Source organism: Geotrypetes seraphini, chromosome 6, assembly GCF_902459505.1.
Source record: "Geotrypetes seraphini chromosome 6, aGeoSer1.1, whole genome shotgun sequence".
In the NCBI taxonomy this organism is placed as follows: Eukaryota; Metazoa; Chordata; class Amphibia; order Gymnophiona; family Dermophiidae; genus Geotrypetes; species Geotrypetes seraphini.
The window spans coordinates 191942681-191963854 of NC_047089.1; the positions used below are offsets into that span (position 1 = coordinate 191942681).

General features: G+C 40.8%; 1 protein-coding gene across 1 annotated transcript in view; it reads left to right on the plus strand.

The window, feature by feature from the left end:
* Positions 1–10415, plus strand: part of LOC117362933 (disintegrin and metalloproteinase domain-containing protein 9-like) — a 570152-nt gene extending 559737 nt beyond the window's left edge. Inside the window, exon 12 of the mRNA XM_033950023.1 lies at positions 10209–10415. Coding sequence (XP_033805914.1) covers positions 10209–10415 — 207 coding nt within the window. The remainder of the gene's footprint in view (positions 1–10208) is intronic.
* Positions 10416–21174: the final 10759 nt, after the last annotated feature.

Genomic DNA, 21174 nt, shown 5'->3' on the forward strand with positions numbered 1-21174 from the left:
GTAAAGTGTGAAGCAAAATAAAAAAAAGTGTTTTGTTTATATGAAACTTGCGACCTAACCTCTCCTCTCCAGCACATGTGCTTCCTTACCACAAATGATGATTCTTACTGTTTTTTTTAGCTTCTGCTGCAGAGAAGCTGGCCAGATGTCTGTAGAGGTTGGGGACCTCAATATAGAAAGGGTTTTTAGAACTGCCCGAGAGAAGCTCCAGCTTATAGAGAGGAAATTGCCAACAGTATAGCAAGAGCCCAACCGGCAGGATTTACTTTCTTTCTTTTAGGTTTTTGTCAAGAGAGAAAAAAAAGTGAACATAAGAATTGCCATACTGGGGCATACCAAAGGTCCATCAAGCCAAGTATCCTGTTTCCAAAAGTGGCTGACCTAGATCCCAAGTACTTAGCTAGATCCCAAGTAACAAAACAATTTCTATACTGATTATCCTAAGAATAAGCAATGGATTTCCCCAAGCCATCTTAATAATGGCCTATGGACTTCTCTTTTAGAAAATTATCCAAACCTTTTTTAAACCCCGCTAAGCTAAGTGATTTCACCACATTTTCCGACAACAAATTCCAGAGTTTAATTTCACGTTGTGTTAAGAAATATTTTCTCCATTTTGTCTTAAATCTACTACTTAGTAGTTTTACATGTCTCCTAGTCCTAGTATTTTTGGAAAGAGTGAACAAGTGATTCACATCTACCCTTTCCACACCACTCATTACTTTATAGACCTCTATCATATCATCTCAGAGCCATCTCTTCTTCAAGCTTAAGAGCCCAAGCTGCTATAGCCTTTCTTCATAGGGAAGTTGTACCATCTCTTTTATCATTTTCATCGCCCTTCTCTGTTCCTTTTCTAATTCCGTTACATCTTTTTTGAGATACGGCGACCAAAACTGCATGCAGTATTTGAGGTGTGGCTGTCCATAGAGCAATACAAGGGCATTATAACATTTTCAGTTTTGTTTTCCATTCCTTTCCTGATAATTCCTAATGTTCTTTTTACTTTCTTAGTCACCACTGCACATTGAGCTGAGGGTTTCAACGTATCCTCAACAATGACACCTAGATTCTTTTCCTGGGCAATGACACCAGCAACACATGGTTATAATTCAGGTTCCTCTTTCCCACATGCATTATTTTGCACTTGCTCACATTAAATGTCAAATGCCATTTTGATGCCCAGTCTTCCAATCTCACAAGGTCCTCTTGCGATTTAACAACTTTAAACAACTTTGTGTCATCAGCAAATTTAATTTTCTCATTAGTTATTCCCATCTCTAGATCATTAATAAATATGTTAAAAAGCAGCGGTCCCAGCACTGACCCCTGGGAAATTCCATTATTTACCCTATTCCATTGAGAATATTGACCATTTAAACCAGGGGTAGGGAACTCCAGTCCTCGAGAGCCGTATTCCAGTCGGATTTTCAGGATTTCCCCAATGAATATGCATGAGATCTATTTGCATGCACTGCTTTCAATGCATATTCATTGGGGAAATCCTGAAAACCCGACTGGAATATGGCTCTCGAGGACTGGAGTTCCCTACCCCTGATTTAAACCTACTCTCTGTTTTCTGTCTTTCAACCAGTTCTCAGTCCATAAAAGGACATTACCTCCTATCCCATGACTTTCTAATTTCCTCAGAAGTCTTTCATGAGGTACTTTGTCAAATGCCTTTTGAAAATCCAAATGCACAATATCCACTGGTTCACCTTTATTCACATGTTCATTCACCCCTTCAAAGAAGTGCAGTAGATTGGTGAGTCAAGATTTTCCTTGACTAAAACCATGTTGGCTTTCTCGCATTAATCCATGCTTGCGTATGTGTGCTGTCTCTACCTATTTGCCTAGAAGCAGTATATAAGTCCTGAATATATAGTGGTATATTGAATTCTTCCTTATCGCACGGGAGTGTGAAACATGTCGTGTCACAGCTCCTGAGTAAGTGCCAAAACTCATATAAAATGAAATATTAGAGTTTTATATACCATAAAATATTTAAAAATATTTAATAAGTTATTTATTAAAGGTAAAAACAAATTAAATGGGGAAGCCGATGATGAGTACCACATAATTATTCCCACTGTTAGAAAGTACTATAGCGGTGGAGTGGTGGGGCTGAGGTTTCTGCATATACTTAAGGAAGAATTCAATATACCACTATATATCCAGGACTTATATACTGCTTCTTGTCATAAAATTTGTTATGGAGTGAGAAATATATAGTATTGCCATACATTTTTTTTGGTCTACCATTTTGCCTGGCACCGATGTCAGACTCACCGGTCTTTAATTTCCCAGATCACCTCTAGAACTTTTTTTTAAAAGTCAGCATCACATTGACCAACCTCCAGTTTTCCGGTACTATGCTGGTTTTTAAAGAAAAATTACAAATTACTAACAATAGCTCTGCAAGTTAATTTTTCAATTCTATCAGCACCTGGGATGTATACCATCCATTCCAGGCAATTTGCTACTCTGTTCAATTTGTTAGATTGACCCATTACATCAGGGGTGTCCAATGTCGGTCCTCGAGAGCCGCAATCCAGTCGGGTTTTCAGGATTTCCCCAATGAATATGCATTGAAAGCAGTGCATGCAAATAGATCTCATGCATATTCATTGGGGAAATCCTGAAAACCCGACTGGATTGCGGCCCTCGAGGACCGACATTGGACACCCCTGCATTACATCATCCTGTGTTACAGGGATTTTTACAAGTTTCTCTGATTCATCAGAATTGAATTCAATTTCTGGCACCAGTATCTCCCCCACATCTTCCTCAGTGAAGACTAAGGCAAAAAATTAATTTAATCTCTCCATTATATCTTTTTTTTAATTCTTTATTTTGATTATTTGTTACAATACTAACAAATATTCATGAATATCCACAAAAACTCTGTATATAAAATACATTGAAACATATATGAGGTAATTAATCAACCATGATCTAGTCCACATTATAATGGTCACCAGCTTTTTAAATAGGAAATCAAATCTATCTATCTATAATCTACCATCATGGACAGGCATAGTTTGGCTTAGTTTATATATCACACAACATCCTCCTAAACTGAAAATAACAATGTTAGAAATTAAACTTTTAGCAAAGGTTGTTCCTTAATGAAATCTTCTAACTGGACTGGATCAAAAAACACATATTTGTCACTTCCATACAAGATAAGGCACTTACATGGAAATTTTAAAAAGAAGGTAGCTCCAATTGCCAAAACCTTGGGCTTTAGTTGAAGGAATTGCTTCCTTTTAAATTGAGTATGTCTAGAAACATCAGGAAAAATTATTACTCGTTGGCCACAAAACAGGTCTTGCTTTTTCAAAAAATATAATTTCAAGATAGCCTGTTTTTCTAACTTTGTCTTGAAAGCCACAAGGAGCAGTGCCTGTTTATTTATTAGGTCTTTAGAGTATTCGAGAAACTGTGATACATTCAAGCTGTCAGGTAAAACTAATTTATCTATATCACCTTCTTCTGCTATTTCCTTAGAAGCTCTTGGGATGTAATAGAGGTTATCAGGTTCAAAAGTATCCACATTAGTATAATGCAATATCTCCCTCAAATACATTCTCAAGAGTTCTAATGGAGACAAATAATGTATAATAGGATCTCCTTTATATCTTTATCTTCCCTGAGAGCCCCTTTTATCCCTCGGTCTTCTAACGGTTCAACCAATTCTCTTTCCAACTTCTTGCTTTTAATACCTAAAAAAGCATATACCTAAAAAAGTTTTTACTTTGTGTTTTTGCTTCCAGCGCAATCTTCTTTTTGAGATCTCTCTTCGCCTTCCTTATTAGCGCCTTGCATTTGATTGGACATTCCTTGTGTTGTTTACAATTATTTTCAGTCTGATCCTTCTTCCACTTTCTGAAGGATTCTCTTTTAGGTCTAATAGCTTCCTCACTCATTAACCACGTCAGCTGCCATTTGGTCTTCTTTCCTCCTTTTTTAATACATGGAATATATCTATTCTGGGTTTCCAGGATGGAATTTTAAAATAACATCCACACCTGATGTATATTTTTGACCTTTGCAACTGCACCTTCTAAATTTCTCCTCATGTTATCATAGGCTCCTTTTTTAAAGTTAAGTGCTGTTGTATTGGATTTCCTGTTTAAACTTATTCCAGGGATTATATCAAATCTGATCATGTTATGGTCACTGTTATCAAGCTGCCCCAGCACCATTACCTCCCTCACCAATTCATGCGCCCAACTAAGAATTAGATCTACAATTGCTTCACCTTTTGTCGGTTCCTGAACCAGCTGCTCCATAAAGCAGTCCTTGATTTCATCAAGGAATTTTATCTCCCTAGGTAGTACACTCCTATCATTATCCTTTTCCCTCTTACACATGGAATTTCTACCCATAGGGATTCTAAGGTGTGTTTCTGCTCATGTAGTTCAAGACCCTCCTTAACATATAACGCTGCACCTCTACCAATTCGATCCACCCTATCACTACGATATAACTTGTACCCTGGTATGACAGTGTCCCATTGGTTATTTTCTTTCCACCAGGTTTCAGAGATGCCTATTATATCTATTTTTTTTATTCAGTATAATATATTCTAACTCTCCCAGTTTGTTTCTTAGGTTTCTGGCATTTGTATGCAGACATTTCAAACAGTGTTGGACATATCTCTTTTCAATTTGCTCAGCAGTTGGCATAGATAATTTGCAACCTTCAAAATCAGCCTGCTCTATATTTAAGGAAACCTGATTTACTGTGGCCTGTATTGCAATTTCACTATTGGGATGCTCTGTCTTCCCTTTTATAGTGATATCTTTTAAAGATACCTGGTCCTGAACCATGCTCTTTTGAGCGGCTATCGGCCTTCCTCCAGTTTCTAGTTTAAAAGCTGCTATATCTCCTCTTTAAATGTTGATGTCAGCAGCCTGGTTCCACCCTGGTTAAGGTGAAGTCCATCTTTGTGGAATAGTCTCCCCCTTCCCCAGTATGTTGCCCAGTTCCTAACAGATCTAAAACCCTCCTCCCTGCACCATTGCCTCATCCACTTATTAATATTCTAGAACTCTGCCTGTCTTTTGGGACCAACAACCTTATAATACACTGTTTAAAGTCTTATTCCTGGAATTGTCACCATATAGCATAAATCCAATATCAAATTCCAAGCTTTAGAATATTCTTTCTATGTTACTCCTTTAAATCCTTAACTGATGTTGCTACTTCTGTTTTAGCCATAGACCTCAGAAACACCCCTCCTCCGTCCCATAAAGGTTATAATCTCATAACGGGGAGATTCATGTGTAACCTCCTCATCTATCCTAAGAGTCTATGCGGGATGATGGTTAACGGCAAGAGTGGATCCCTGACGAAGCGACAGCGAAACATGTCGGGTCCACCAGCCTAAGTACAGCAACACTTTTGAAGATAAGTACATAAACTTCATTAGTCGTTTTAAAGTATAAAAAGTGTTCAAAATAAATATAAAATTATTGAGCATCAGCCATTAAAAATTTAAGCCTTGACCGATGAGGAGGTTACACATGAATCTCCCCGTTATGAGATCATAACCTTTATGGGACGGAGGAGGGGTGTTTCTGAGGTCTATGGATAAAACAGAAGTAGCAACATCAGTTAAGGATTTAAAGGAGTAACAAAGAAAGAATATTCTAAAGGTTGGAAGCTTGGAATTTAATGTCTTTTGGGACCTGCACGTGGAACAGGGAGCATTTCTGAAAATGCTACCCTGGAGGTTCTGGATTTTAACTTCCTACCTAAGAGCCTAAATTTGGCTTCCAGAACCCCCCTACTGCATCTTCCCAGCACTGTCAAAAATCTTATCTAAGTGACACGTGAAGTCAGTCGCCTTCGCACCAGGCAGGCAAGTAACCAAGTGATCCTCATGTCCACCAGCCAGCCAGCTATCTACATACCTAATGATCAAATCTCCCACTATAATGGCTGTCCTAACCCTTCCCTCTTGGACAGAAGCCCCTGGAGACATCCTCAGTGCAAGAGGACATTGCATCTCCTGGTGGGCAGGTCCTGGCTGCAGGGTTGCCTTCTGCTTTACCAGGGTGATGCTCTCCTTTAAGAAGATCTGCCTTCCTCCAAGGCAGCACCAAGGCTGCCAGACTGGAGGTGGGACTTTTCTACAACATCCTTGTAGGTCTCCTCTGTGTACCTCTTTGTCTCCCTTAGCTCCTCCAAGTCTGCTTCTCTAGCCGCAAGAGATCAGATCCATTCCCTGAGAGCTAGGAGCTCTCTACACCAAGCAGACACAGAAGACCTCTCATCAACTGGGAGATAATCAAACATGTGACACTCAGTACAAAAGACTGGATAGCCCCCATCTCACTGCTGGACTGCTGCCTGCATCTTAATATTGGTGATTTCTTTCTTAAGTTGCTATGGGAGTTGGAATATGTATTCTAAGTTCCACTAAGATTACTAGTTATATGTTAGGTTATAGTAATGTTTAATATTTTTATTTTGCAATGTTGTATTTGGTACGTTACCCTCTAGGAATTTCTCAGACAATTTCTTAAGAGCTAATTATGTTTGTACCCTTCTAATTGGTTCAAGGAACAATAAATCAGAGATCAGACCAGGAGTGGGCAGGAGTTAAACACTAAACAAGACTTTCCTCTACTGGAATTTGTGCTTTGTATATGTGCATTTCAAGCTGTGAAGTGAAAGCTATCTTAATTATCTCACTGATTATACCTGGAGATAGCTACCAGGGCTCTACAGAGAAAGAGAGAAAAGAAACTGCTGTAGGAACAGGAACTGTTGGAAATCCTGGAGTGGATTTATTAGAAGGCAGTACTACAGGCTGTGCAGGAGAAAGCAAAAACAGGAAGACCCAATGTTCCACAGAAAAAGGAGCAATCCAACAAAACAAACTGTGGACGAAACAAAATGTTTTTGACCTTCCTTTATTTCTTCAATCAATGTTAAGAAAAAAATTATCCACATCAACCGTATTAAAAACTAATGGACCCGACACGGGCCATGTTTCTCATTCACTTCTTTATGTATTTTCTCTGTTAATGTTTAATGTTGGGTTTTGTTTCTTCTTATTTCATACTCTAGGACCCTTGAGAAAGGCTTTGTTAGCCGAAACATGGCCCGTTAGTTTTTAATATGGTTGATATGGATATTTTTCTTAACATTGTGTGCAGGAAAATGCAGCTGCTACCAAAAGGAAGCAAGTGTTTACTCTGGAAATTGACTGCTGCCTAAATATGGAATAGAAACAGTGAGATTTCTGCAAGGAAGTGCTGGTTTTAAAAGTCAGTACTTCAGACTACACTAGTGGGAGACCAGAATCTGAGAACCCAAGATGGGAGTTTGGAAGCAAAGAGTGGCAGGACTCTTTGCTGATCTTGCAACAGAATCTTGGCAGGTTCAGAGGAGCACAAGAGATTAAGAGAGGAGGCAGGCATGGAAATAGCCAGCAGAGAGAAGCAGGTTTTAAACCCAGAACAGTAGTGAAACAGAAATCTTTAGGTTCCAAGAAGGGAAAGGAGACCTGTGAGGGGCATCAGGTGGTGGTCCAAACCTTGACTAAGGCCAGGATTCTCAAAAACCCACATTAAAAAGTGTCAGTCTGATAATGCAGCCGTTTTGATAATGAATCTAAAAAAGCAAGATTCTCAAAAAATCACGCATGCAAATGAGGTCAGCGGACAGCAATGAAGATTTGCTAAATTTGCATGTGCGCATCACTTGTGATAGCAATGAGCATACACACAGAAAAAAACTCTGTCAAGAACCCCCCCCACACACACACACACACACACAAATAACACAACAACAGCGGAAGAGATATTCAATCTCTCCCACTGTCAACCAACAACCCCATCCCCTGCAGCGGAAGAGATGCCCACATTCTCCCGCTGCCCTAAAATCCCCGCTGTGCCCTGACCCCCCCTTCCCCTGCAATGGGAGAGATACCCACTCTCCCCCACTGGCAAGTGACCCCTCCTCATCTCTGCTGCCCCCCTCCCCCTTACCTCAAATAGATAGCCCGGAGGGACGCTGGCTTCCTCCTCTCAGCTGCCTGCGTCATCTAAAATAGGCCTTCCCCTCAGATCGAGGAGGGGCCTGAGGCTCTGATTGGCCCAAGTTGTTTAAGGAGGCCAATAGGAGGCCAATCAGAGCCTCAGGGCCCTCCCCAGATGCTCTGATTGGTCTGGACGCCCAAAGCCCCTCCATTCATTCCTATGGGAGGAGCATGGGTGGGGCAGTGGTTGTGGTACGGGTGGTGCATGGGCAAGGCATGGTGTGTGGGTATGGGTAGGGTGTGGGCATGGTCTAACCCGGAAGTGAATGCTGATTGGTCGATCCTTATCTTATTTCACCTGTCAATCTATTTGACATGTAGTATACCCATTATACTACTGCCCTCATATATGCAGTTTGGTGAGAGCCTATTCTATAGCAGCATTTGGACATCCAAATTCTTTTATAGTACAGTATATTAGTGTTACCTGGTCTCTGCGCCTAACAATTAGGTATCCATAGTTACACCAGCCATAGACTTGAGAAAGGTGCATGTAACTTACAGTATTCTGTAACTTGCATATTTGAGAGCCTCACCTATGCCCCTCCCATGCTTCATCTATATGTACTTCCACATTGCATTTGTGCACCAAAAATACTTATGCACATTAGCCTGTAAGCCTTATTCTATAAGGGTATACATAGGTACAACTTTTTTGTGTATATACATATACAAAGGGGTGCCTACTAATGCTGCCCGATTCACGATTCGAATCGGTTCACCGATTCAAATCAGGTGAATCGATTCAAATCGGTTCATTTTTATTACAAACCGGACTCACCGATTCAGCTGCAAGACGAGTTCAGGCTATTTCATGCCGCTGGACTCTTCCCATCTAATGTAACTTCCGGTTTTGCTAAACCGGAAGTTACATTGGAAGAAACGAAAGGAGTTGGAGAGTCAAGCGGCGAGCGAGCAGACCTCGTACAGCAGCAAATACTATTTTTGGCTGGCTCTTTCCCCGCTATTTAATATCCAGTTCAGGCAGTAAGTAAATACATCGTCAGGGGGGCTGGTGAGTCTTGGGGGCTGGGGATGGAAGCTGAAATTGGCGGGGGGGACTGGTGAGTCTTGGGGGCTGGGGATGGAAGCTGAAATCAGCAGGGGAGCTGGTGAGTCTTGGGGGCTGGGGATGGAAGCTGGGAATCAGCAGGGGGACTGGTGAGTCTTGGGGGCAGGGGGTTGGAAACTGGGAATCGGCAGGGAGCCTGGGGATGGAAGCTGAGAATCATTTCTGTAGGCTATCAGAAATTTGCTTAATTATCTACTCACACAGAAAAGTAGTAAAAGTCAATAGGTTCTCTGAGTGGGAACAACCTGTTTGATCTTGCACTCGTGTGATTGACCAATTGTATATCACTGTTTAATTTATCACTTTGATTAATTTGAGCACATGTGAGGTGTCCTATGATGGTGTGTAGGTAGAGGGTGATTAACATGTGCCTTATTGTGTAAAGCACTGGAGAATTCTCTCCCCTCGCTTACCTCTCACCCTGAGGACACCCTGCTTCAGTATAATAATTTATCTTATAAACATTATTACGTGGTCTTTTCCTCAAGTGCTGAGACATCAGGTTGTTCCCACTCGGAGAACCTATTGACTTTTACTGCTTTTCTGTGTGGCTTTAACATTTTTGCTATTCATTATACCTAAACTATTATTCAGTATAAAAAATTTAGTTTGTTCAATCAAATCCTGTCTGGACATTGGACTTCTATGAGTGAATGTTCTGCTTGATTGAACAAACTAAATTTTTTCTACTGAATAATATTCTAGGTACAATGAAAGTAAATAGCAAAAATGTTTGAGTAGATAATTAAGGAAATCTTTTTCATATTGCTTGCTTATGGACTGGGAAAAAAGACTGTTCAAGCAAATGTCTCCAAAACTGCTTTAATGGAAAAATGTGATTTTTTTTGAAGTACTTTGTGAAATTTATTGTTGTACTTTGTTTAAACTTAAAAAGCTGTGTCATTAACAGTGAATCGAATTGAACCGAAAAATCAATTCAACAGGGTGAATCGAATCAAAATATTTTTCTCTGAATCGGGCAGCACTAGTGCCTACAGAGGCCTAATTATAGAATTGTCCTTCTTATGATTATATTTCTCTATTCTCCTATCATTTATTCTTACTTTTGTTTATTTTCAGTTTATTAAGAAAGGCAAGCCTTGCAGAGCACCAGTAAGCGAGTGTGATCTTACTGAGTACTGCAGTGGGGTATCAGCCACCTGTCCTCCCGATTTCTATTTTCTAGATGGAACACCATGCAATGATGGTCAGTCTGTCTGTTATAATAAAACTTGTTATGACCCCAACAGACATTGTCGAGAACTATTTGGTAAACGTAAGTTTTAAAATGTTTATAATACTAATACTCCTTTTATTCAAGGCAGTTTTCAAAAGCCATAGTAGTATAATGGGTACACCTCATGTCAAAATGATTGACAGCTGTCAGAGATAAGGATCGACCAATCAGCGTTCACTTCTGGGTTAAGCCCTGCCCACACCCTTGCCCGCCCACTGCCCCGCCCCACTCTCCGCCCATGCCCACCCCTCCCATAGGAATGAATGGTGGTAGCCCCGCCCATGGCCCCGCCCAACTTCACCTATGCCCCGCCCCTCTCATAGGAATGAATGGTGGTGGCCCCGTCCATGCCCCCGCCCATGGCCACGCCCCTCATGCCCTGCCCCTCCCATTGCCCCACCCCCTCATGTCCCGCCCCAGAAATGCACTTTTTGATGACATCACCGGAAATAGGGGCGTGTTTGACCCCGGAAATACGCTTTCTGATGACATCACCGGAAATGGGAGTGCCTGCCCCTACCGGAAATGCGCTCTTCTGATGACGTAGGCGGAAATAGGGTAAATGAAGCAACGGAAATGCGCTTTTCTGACCACGTAGGCGGAAATAGGGGAAACAGACTTAGTCAAAACCCTCCCGGAAATGATGTGGCCAGAAAAAGAAGCGTCTTTATTTTAACAGTTTTTAGTTAAAAGACAGGGTTTAAGAGTTCATGGATAGAGCAGATCACAAAACAAAAGACATTCACAAAATCTTTCCTGTTTTTAAAACAGATCAGGGGCAGAAACAATTGAGAAAAGGTTGCATTTGCTTTTAACACACTTTCAATAGGAATTCTGAGCTAATGGTTAATGGGCCAGCTCCCCTATTGTCATGGTAACAGCTGATAAGCCCCTTGCAGCCCCCCTCCCCTGATAAAGCCAAGGGGGGGGAGAGGTGGAGGTGTGTTTAAACATGTCTGAACTTATCCTGGCCCCCCTACTGTTGTCTTAACAATCTGAAAAAAAACAAAAAACAAAAGCAGCTGTCACCTAACAGGGCTCTGCTAAAAAGGCAGAGCTATGAAAGAATCTTTATTGAAGCAAATCTATTATGATCCATACGCGGCAGGAAGCTATGGAGGCATTAACCCTCTACTTCAAGCGGCTAAAAAGAGTGATATAACAGTCCGGAGAAAAGATGTGGTGGATTGGGTTACCGGTCAAAACGCATACAATTTACACAGACCAGCTAGAATCCATTTTAAAAGAAATAAAACAATTGTGTCGGAAGTTGACAGACCTGTCTGTATCACCAGAAGAGGCTCCCTTGCCACCTTGGTTTCTCATTTAAGTCCTGTCTTCCTATCAAAGTCCTAACCTTCCGGTCTTGCACATGCACGACCTGGTTTGGTTTCTATACTCATTACTTGGTTAGCTTTCTATACTTGTGTTACATCCCAGCTCCTCCCTCAGTATCCCACGATCCCTTTATCCCTCAGGAATCCGTCCAATCCCTGTTTGAATCCCTGTACCGTACTCTGCCTGATCACTTCCTCCGGTAGCGCATTCCAAGTGTCCACAACCCTTTGGGTGAAAAAAAACTTCCTTGCATTTGTTTTGAACCTATCTCCCTTCAGTTTCTCCGAATGCCCCCTCGTATTCGCTGTCCCTTTCAGTCTGAAGAATCTGTCCCTATCCACCCTCTCTATGCCCCTCATGATCTTGAAGGTCTCTATCATATCTCCCCTGAGCCTCCTCTTCTCCAGAGAGAAGAGCCCCAGCCTATCCAACCTCTCGGCGTATGGGCAGTGTTCCAGCCCTTTTACCATTTTCGTTGCTCTCCTTTGGACTCTCTCAAGTACGGCCATGTCCTTCTTGAGGTGCGGCGACCAATACTGAACGCAGTATTCCAGATGTGGACGCACCATCGCTCGATGCAATGGCATGATGACTTCCCGTGTTCTGGTTGTTATGCCCTTCTTTATGATGCCCAGCATCCTGTTGGCTTTTTTCGAGGCTGCTGCGCACTGTGCAGATGGCTTCAGTGATGCATCCACCAGCACACACAAGTCTCTCTCAATCTGCTGTCTCCCAACAATACCCCCCCCCCCCCAATTTGTAGTTGAACAACGGGTTCTTTTTCCCTATATGCATGACCTTGCATTTGTCCACGTTAAAGCGCATTTGCCATTTGTTTGCCCAGTCTTCCAGCTTGTCCAGGTCCCTTTGTAGGTCCTCACACTCCTCCCTGGTCTTAACTCTGCCGCACAGTTTGGTATCGTCTGCAAATTTTATAACCTCGCACTTTGCCTCCTTTTCCAGGTCATTGATAAATATGTTAAAGAGTAACGGCCCCAGCACTTATCTCTAGGATTCTTAATGAGAACCATGTATTTGGTGTTTAAAGTTATAGTCCGGCTAGTTTTACCCTGGCAGAAAACATTCTGAACTATATATATGATGCTCAGGTTTCTGTGATGTACGTACTTAGTAAAGGCATTCTCTATTTCGCCGCTTTTACAGGCAGAATCCATTAGATCATCTATAATAACCAAGTTTACTTTATGGGTTGGAAACATTCGGTCATCGTTAAAAGTATCAGGCAAAATGTCCGTAAAAGTAATAAAAGGATATTTATTTAACATTTCTTTATACAAAGGTTGGCAACAACTATAACACCAAACAATATTGTCAGGTATGACAGACAATACACGGCCAGCGTGTTCTAACAGTTTTTTAACAAAGAAGCTCTTGCCTGAATTGGACGGTCCTGCTAATATACAAGAGAAAGGGTGTGACCAGCGGGCATCCACCGTGCTAGTATCCGTAGGGTAGTGTGCTGAACCTATCCTCCTCCTTCACTCTTTTGTCATACACAACTTGCTGTGTTTTTTTAATCACACCGGTCTCTATAACCCACCTCTTTTTGTTTCTTATAATACCGGTTTGTTGCACCCCTATCTTTTTCTGGGGTAAACCCTCTGCACCCGTTTTGTAGTCAAAAACTAGATCTTTTAAACTAGTAAAATTGATTTTCTGGCTGTTTTCTACATTTAACGTTATCCCTTTCACTTTCATACAGGTCTTTCCACTTGTCAGTTTGTAACCATATGTTTTAGGACCCGCTGATACATACTCAGTTATATGTTCATCAGCAGGTATCTCACTGGTGAGCTCCCCTAAATAATCGTTCCAGTCACCCTCGTGGCTCACAAATATCACAGAATCTGTATCGTGGTACAGACAACGTTCTTGTAGATTGTCTAGAAGTTTGTACAACTCTAAATGCGCATAGGCTGTTGTAAAACAGGCTATGAAAACATTAGTGTTACCGGGCAAAGTAGTGCAGTCTTTTGAGTGCTTCCAAGACATGCAGGCTGTTTCATCATCAATAAAGTCACACGATGACACCTCAAATTCAGGGGAAAACAGATATTTAAAGAGATCATCAGGCTCTCTGACAATGCTAACAGTAGGCAGGTTTGTCCTTTGACCAAATTTCCCCCACAGAGAATTTAAGAAAAGTTTTGCTATTTGGCGTTTAGCAGGGTTTAACTGAATATGGTCTGCCCACAAAAGTACACCTTCTTTTCTATAGAAATCAGAGATGTACATGTTTTGTTTTTCTGTATCATTGCACTACCGGGGGTAGTCAGAAGCCTCTTGTTTTTGACGGAGGTGTATTTTGATGTATTCAGAAGAGACTGTCAGATTTTTGCTCGAAATGCCAGATTTCATAGATTTCAATAACCACATAACCTTTTGCAATGGCAACATCCATCTCCACCGTGCACCAAGTCCCCACGAAAGCTCTCTCCTCATCCGTATGGGCACACGTTTCCTGTTGCCGTACATCGGCACACGTACGGCACAAAGGAAACATAAGCTTACCCCCCACCCTGACGGGTAACACCGGGAAAAAAAGCTTTCTTGGAGGATATACTTTTGCTTTTATAAAACCAAAGTAATTTGTGGGTGGTCCAAAGTTGTCATAAATGATTTGCGGATGGCCTGTTGGATATTCCTTTGTTTTATTGACAAATGGGTATAGGCTAGTAAAATCGTAATAGTGTATTTTTTCCTCAGGTTTTGTTTTGTAGTATAGAGAAACAGCATTTGTTCTACCCCCAAAAAGGGCATCTCGTGGGACCAAGGGTTGCGGTAATGCAGCGCTAGCCAGGAAGTCTGCACAGCCCCTATCATTTTCTTTGACCATCCACTTCCACTCATGCTCCCACAGACTTACGACCTTGAAGCCCAGGTAGGCTGTCTTTAGCTGCTTTTTGTAATAAAGAGAGCCATAGGTCGTGGCTGCTACAGGATTCTGGTCTTTATCATTATAACAGACCGGACAGCCGTGATAAAAGCAACTATTAAATTCAAAAGCTGTTTCTACCCCATCAATGACAGCATAACCGTCAAGAAAATAAGACCCCACCTTTCTTTCACCCCCGTTCAGAGCATGCACGATCTGTATATTTTGTGCGGCCTCTTGATACAGCAACCATTGAATAGAGGGGGATGAATATCTCTTTTTGTGTCTGTGATAGTTATCCGGGGGGGATGAGCGCCACGGTCTTGGGTTCTAAAACATAAATCTGAACATGGCCATACATACAGAGGCTAGGGTTATATATTGGAAAGGGTCTAAACAATTCATTAGAATTTCTGAAGTACCCTCACGTTCTACAACCATCTGTGTCATTTTCATGATTTCTGCTCTGTAGAGAACACATGCCTGTCGCAAAATAGCCACATCCTGTTGACAGTAATAAGCCAGCTCTTTTTGCAAATCAAATGTCTTGTGCTGGTTGTTCTTGTACCATTTTAAAAATTCCTCTTTTTCTTCAGGCATCATGTTTCCCACACCATAAAGCTCCATATCCAGCATACGCCCCACATAGTTTTGATTTTCCTGAGTATTAAAAAAATGCAGGAAATAACCCTTACAGCCTGGAAAACCTAAGGCCTTTGGAAGTTTGCTAAGTTTCATAGGTAGGAAATTTAGAGAGTCTATGAAATGAATAGCTAAAGGTTCTACTGTGATTTGTAAAAGCTTACCACCTTGAACCAACAGATCTGTGTCCATCTTTTCCTTTAACAGTTGGCTAAAAACAAAATACCCGTCATAGCCTTTGGCATTATGGGCTATGAAGGTATAGTCTTTAAATTTTTTGTCGCAAAAAACCTGTATAAAAGCAAAAATACACTCAAGACCCTTGAATTCCAATTTTCTTGTTTCGTACAAGTCCTCGGCATATATGTAATTAGGAATATGCCAGCCCGTTTCCTGCATACATTCGCAATTGTAAATAATTTACTTTTCAGATGTTTTGAGTTTATCGATGGGTGTGATAAAACATAAGTGTATGTCATCACCGCTTAAGGGTTCACGGCATAGCTTATACATCCTACCCTTACATTTATGTTTTTCGTTCACATAGGACTCACATTTCAGACACAGTGTTTTAGATAAACACTCCACTTCTTTTTTCTGCACCAGCTGCATATGTCTATCTAAACAGTCTTTAGAGCGGCAACACATCTTGCAATTAGGACACCTCTGCTGTATACCTTCATTGTTCAAACACGTCTGTGTCGAATAAAGACGACACCATAACGTACAGGAGTGGTCGTGACTATAGGGCTTCTGGCAAAAAGTACAGAAATTACACTCCCCGTAGAATTTTTTGACATCGGTTATGCCGTAGAAATGATCGTCATGTAGCAATAAGAAAACTGTTTTTGGATAAACGGGTTGATCTGATGTTTTAAAGCAACACCACGAGTTTGTATAAAACACAACTCTTATATTTATCTTTAAATGTTGTTCTATGGTTGCTACATCATCGAGCATGACTTTTTTATGTACTGACCACCCCAAATCATTATGTAGCTTTTCAGCACCTATTAACAGTTCAGCATCTGTGAGTTTTATGGGGGACATAAGTGTTTTAAGGCTACCGGCAAAACACAGGTTATTGCCTGTGTTATTCAAATCTATTAAATACATCCTTTTTTTCTGCAAAATCTGGCTAAACAGTATAGATTTTAACACCCTACGACCCCCACCACCCTTGTTTCTTATTACAAGTACAACAACACGGAATAAATCATAGACCTGTATTTCTCTGTGACTTTGAAGGAGTTTAGCAACCTGGTCTAAGAAATCATCAGCATCTAGTGATTCAGGATTTAATTTACCAGAAAACAAGGAGTTGTGAAAAAGTGACGAATGTAGATGCACTTGTACGTAGTCACCGGGCGATACTCTGTTGCTAACATCGTCCAGGATATTTTGAATGCCTTGGCGTATAGCATTTTGAGCATCACGTAATGATGTTATCCTGTCTAAATTAATGAAACAAAATTCTTCTGAATAAAGTACACCATGAAACTTGTCCAGTTTACGATCCTATCTTTTCACAAACTGGACATAGCTGATTGGTTCTGAATCTTCAGAAGGACCTGATGCACCCTTATTTGAACCATCCTCTGACACTTTGCTGCTATCAGAATAATTATCAACTTCATAACATTCTCCTTCTTCTGTGCTGTCCGGCTGTGCTTCTGTGCTGTTAAACTTTTCTGTCGGCTTCACGGTATCTGCTTGTGATTTTCTAACATTTTCTTGATCTACAATTTATAACATAGCATGACCGTTAATACTTTTTCCCCTTTGAGGATCTGTCTGTGCTTAACATTTTCTTCATCAACCATTATAAAAGTAATGACATTTTCTTTTAACCCTAGTCTCCTTACAAAACCAGGATACCTACTATTTCGTTTATCTTTTGGTTTCCTGTAAGCACCTTTGGGCTCTGGTTCCCCGTCTAAGAAGCTTTTACTATGCGATCTTTTCCTGTTATACTTTTCTGTCAGGTTCATGGTATCTGCTTGCGACTTTCTAACATTTTCCCGATCTACAATTTATAACATAGCATAACCGTTAATACTTTTTCCCCACCCTTGAGGATCTGACTGCCTAATATTTTCTTGATCAACCATTATAAAAGTAATGACATTTTCTTTTAACCCTAGTCTCCTTACAAAACCAGGATACCTACTATTTCGTTTATCTTTTGGCTTTCGGTAAGGAGCCGGTTGTTGGTTAGAACTTGTCGATGTAGAAGGTGTCGGCTCTCCAGCCGTTTCTTGGTCTAATCATAACGTAAAAAAGAATGTTTTGTAGATGCTGTTTTTAAAAACCAACATATGTGCCAGATAATACATTTGTCACTTAGTGTTTAATATCTGTTGTCTTTTTTCTGGTAAGAGATAGTTTATTTCTACCATCAGATCCCCGTTCCTGTTTTTAAATGCAATGATAGATTCAGAGAAAGAAAAAATGATATCCCTAAAACCAAAAATAAAAGCCCCTTTTCTACTCACCATGTTAGCGGTTGATGTATCCGGGGTCCGGTGTAACACCCACAAAAACCAGAATGCTTGCTGGTCTTCTCACAGCTTATTTTATACACTTACACCCCCTCTATAGAGGTTATTCATTCACAAAGGCTTTATTGTATGTCTAAGGCCTCTGCTAGAGCATGTTTGTCTTGGTTAGTCATTTTAGATATCAAAATGACCCCTACGTGTCTAGAGCCTAGTTCCTTATAACCTGTCACACCTTCTATTGTTTTAGTTTGGGCTGATAATACATGTGGCTAGCCATTTCTAAAACACACCACACATTTTGTAATTTTAAAAAAAAATCTTTATTTTACAACAGTAAAATGTTTAAACTTTTATACAAACAAACATGCCGTTACACACTGTATTTCCCACAATCCTGAGAATAAAAAACATGTTTTAAAAAGCATTTCTTTTGAAGAATGATTTATAACGGTGTCACGGATTAAATCATTTACAATCTCTACATATTCACCATCTCTCATGAAATTGACCAATCTATTGAGTAGTCGTGGCCCGTTTATAGAGGTCTTAATATCTCTGATTAAATCAATGATTATATTAATGCTTTCATTACAAAGCATCAATATTTTCATTTTATAGCCTACAAAAGTGACTACATTTACCACACGTCCTAGGCATAGCATGTCACAAGGTTTTTTGAGTTTCTGCCTTATGTCCCCATATCAAGCAATCGTGGTGTTTTTGCCCACCAGCACGTATTAAGCAGGCTCCACAATCTTCATCCTTCACGCCTTGCAGACATTTATTTAGAATGCAGTATACAGCTACCTTTATAACTGATTTAAGTTCTGTTGGTGTTTTGGAAAGGCCTATGCCGGTCCACAGACCATAATCACAAGAATCTTCAGGTTTACGCTCATTCACCACTGGTTCTCTTTGAAACGAGCAGAAAAAACACAAACATGATAGATTTATCATTGGTATGTACACCTTGTCCACAGGTTTCTGTGATCGTGAAGATCCGCCACTTCCCTACAAAAAAACAAACATACAGAAATAAATTTTCCTTTTTAAAACACACGAACACATTCAGCTTCATAAACCCTTCAACGACCCCTGGTAATAAAAAGTGCGTGTGTGTCTCTCTCTTACCGTGGAAGATCCTGGCTTTTTTCAACATGTCTGTTGCTTCGGTGTCAGCGGCGGCTTCATAAAATTTAATATCTGAAGTATTATCCTCTGGTAGTTCATAGCTTACATCTTCATTTTCTGTGTCCGAATCATACAGCTTTTGAGCATCTGGAAACTCTTGTATTTCAGAATCTGTTAATTCGTGCGTATGCTCCCGAGTATCTGCCGTCGCGTCAATCGGTTTTTAAGCCGGTGGGTAACCCTCTTTCTCCGCATTACAGTCTTTAAGAAAGTTACGAGGCCTCTTTTTTCAGTTACCTGCGTGTTAAAGGGGTCCATGTTTTCTTTGTCTGATTCGTACAGTTTTTCTGTCTTCGGGTAACCCTCTTTTTCTACATCACGATCTTTAAGAAAGTAACTCAATCTACGAGCCTTCGTGACAGTCATTTTGTTTGACGGCTTGAGAACCTTTATTTCTGTTGCTAACAGCTGTGAGAACTTTTTATTTCTGATGTTAACAGCTGTTAAAGATCTAAGACATACATCATTATGACAACACCAGGGGGGCCGGGACAGGTTTAAACACACCTCCTCCCTCTCCCCCTTGACTTTATCAAGAAGGATGAACCAATGAGCTGAAAAGTCCTGTTAAATCTTTCCACTACAGCTGCTTTAACATCATTATGGGTCACAAAATGGCTAACACCTTTTTGTTTTAATAAATTCTTCAGAGACTTATTTAAAAATTCTTTACCCTTGTCTGTTTGAAGTTTTTCAGGTGTACGCCCTAAATTAAATATTGTTTCAAAGGCTTTGGTAACTTCGTGACCGGTTTTTGTTTTTAAACTCACGACCCATGCATATTTTGACAGGATATCTATTACCGTTAAGATGTATTTGTAACCGTTGTTATAACGGGCAAAGGCTGACATGTCGACTAAGTCACTTTGCCACTGTCTGTCAACTTCCGACACAATTGTTTTATTTCTTTTAAAATGGATTCTAGCTCGTCTGTGTAAATTGTATGCGTTTTGACCGGTAACCCAATCCACCACATCTTTTCTCCGGACTGTTATATCACTCTTTTTAGCCGCTTGAAGTAGAGGGTTAATGCCTCCATAGCTTCCTGCCGCGTATGGATCATAATAGATTTGCTTCAATAAAGATTCTTTCATAGCTCTGCCTTTTTAGCAGAGCCCTGTTAGGTGACAGCTGCTTTTGTTTTTTTCAGATTGTTAAGACAACAGTAGGGGGCCAGGATAAGTTCAGACATGTTTAAACACACCTCCACATCTCCCCCCCCCCCTTGGCTTTATCAGGGGAGGGGGGGCTGCAAGGGGCTTATCAGCTGTTACTATGACAATAGGGGAGCTGGCCCATTAACAATTAGCTCAGAATTCCTACTGAAAGTGTGTTAAAAGCAAATGCAACCTTTTCTCAATTGTTTCTGCCCCTGATCTGTTTTAAAAACAGGAAAGATTTTGTGAATGTCTTTTGTTTTGTGATCTGCTCTATCCATGAGCTCTTAAACCCTGTCTTTTAACTAAAAACTGTTAAAATAAAGACGCTTCTTTTTCTGGCCACATCATTTCCGGGAGGGTTTTGACTGTCTGTTTCCCCTATTTCCGCCTACGTGGTCATAAAAGCGCATTTCTGTCGCTTCATTTACCCTATTTCCGTCTACGTGGTCATAAAAGCGCATTTCTGTCGCTTCATTTACCCTATTTCCGCCTACGTCATCAGAAAAGCGCATTTCCAGTAGGGGCAGGCACTCCCATTTCCGGTGATGTCATCAGAAAGCGTATTTCCGGGGTCAAACACGCCCCCATTTCTGGTGAAGTCATCAAAAAGTGCATTTCCGGGGCGGGGCCATGGGAGGGGGCGGGGCATGGACGGGGCCACCATCATTCATTCCTATGGGAGGGGCGGGGCATAGGTGAAGAGTGGGGTGTGGCCATGGGCGGGGCTACAACCATTAATTCCTATGGGCGGAGAGTAGTGCGGGGTAATGGGGGTGTGGTGTGGGCGGGGCTTAACCCAGAGGTGAACGCTGATTGGTCGATCCTTATCTCTGACAGCTGTCAATCATTTTGACATGAGGTGTACCCATTATACTACTAGCCATATACATAGCTACCGTATTTACCTGTGTAAAAATGCTTTTTCAATATTGCTCTACCTGTATAGGTAAATATACTGGTATGTGTATTGTGCATACACATTTTCATGGATATGAGAGGCTGAGATGTGTTTTTAAAAATATACATTCTGTTTTGGTTATTTAAAATTAAAAAAAAAGCTATAGCAAAAGCAGATGCAAAT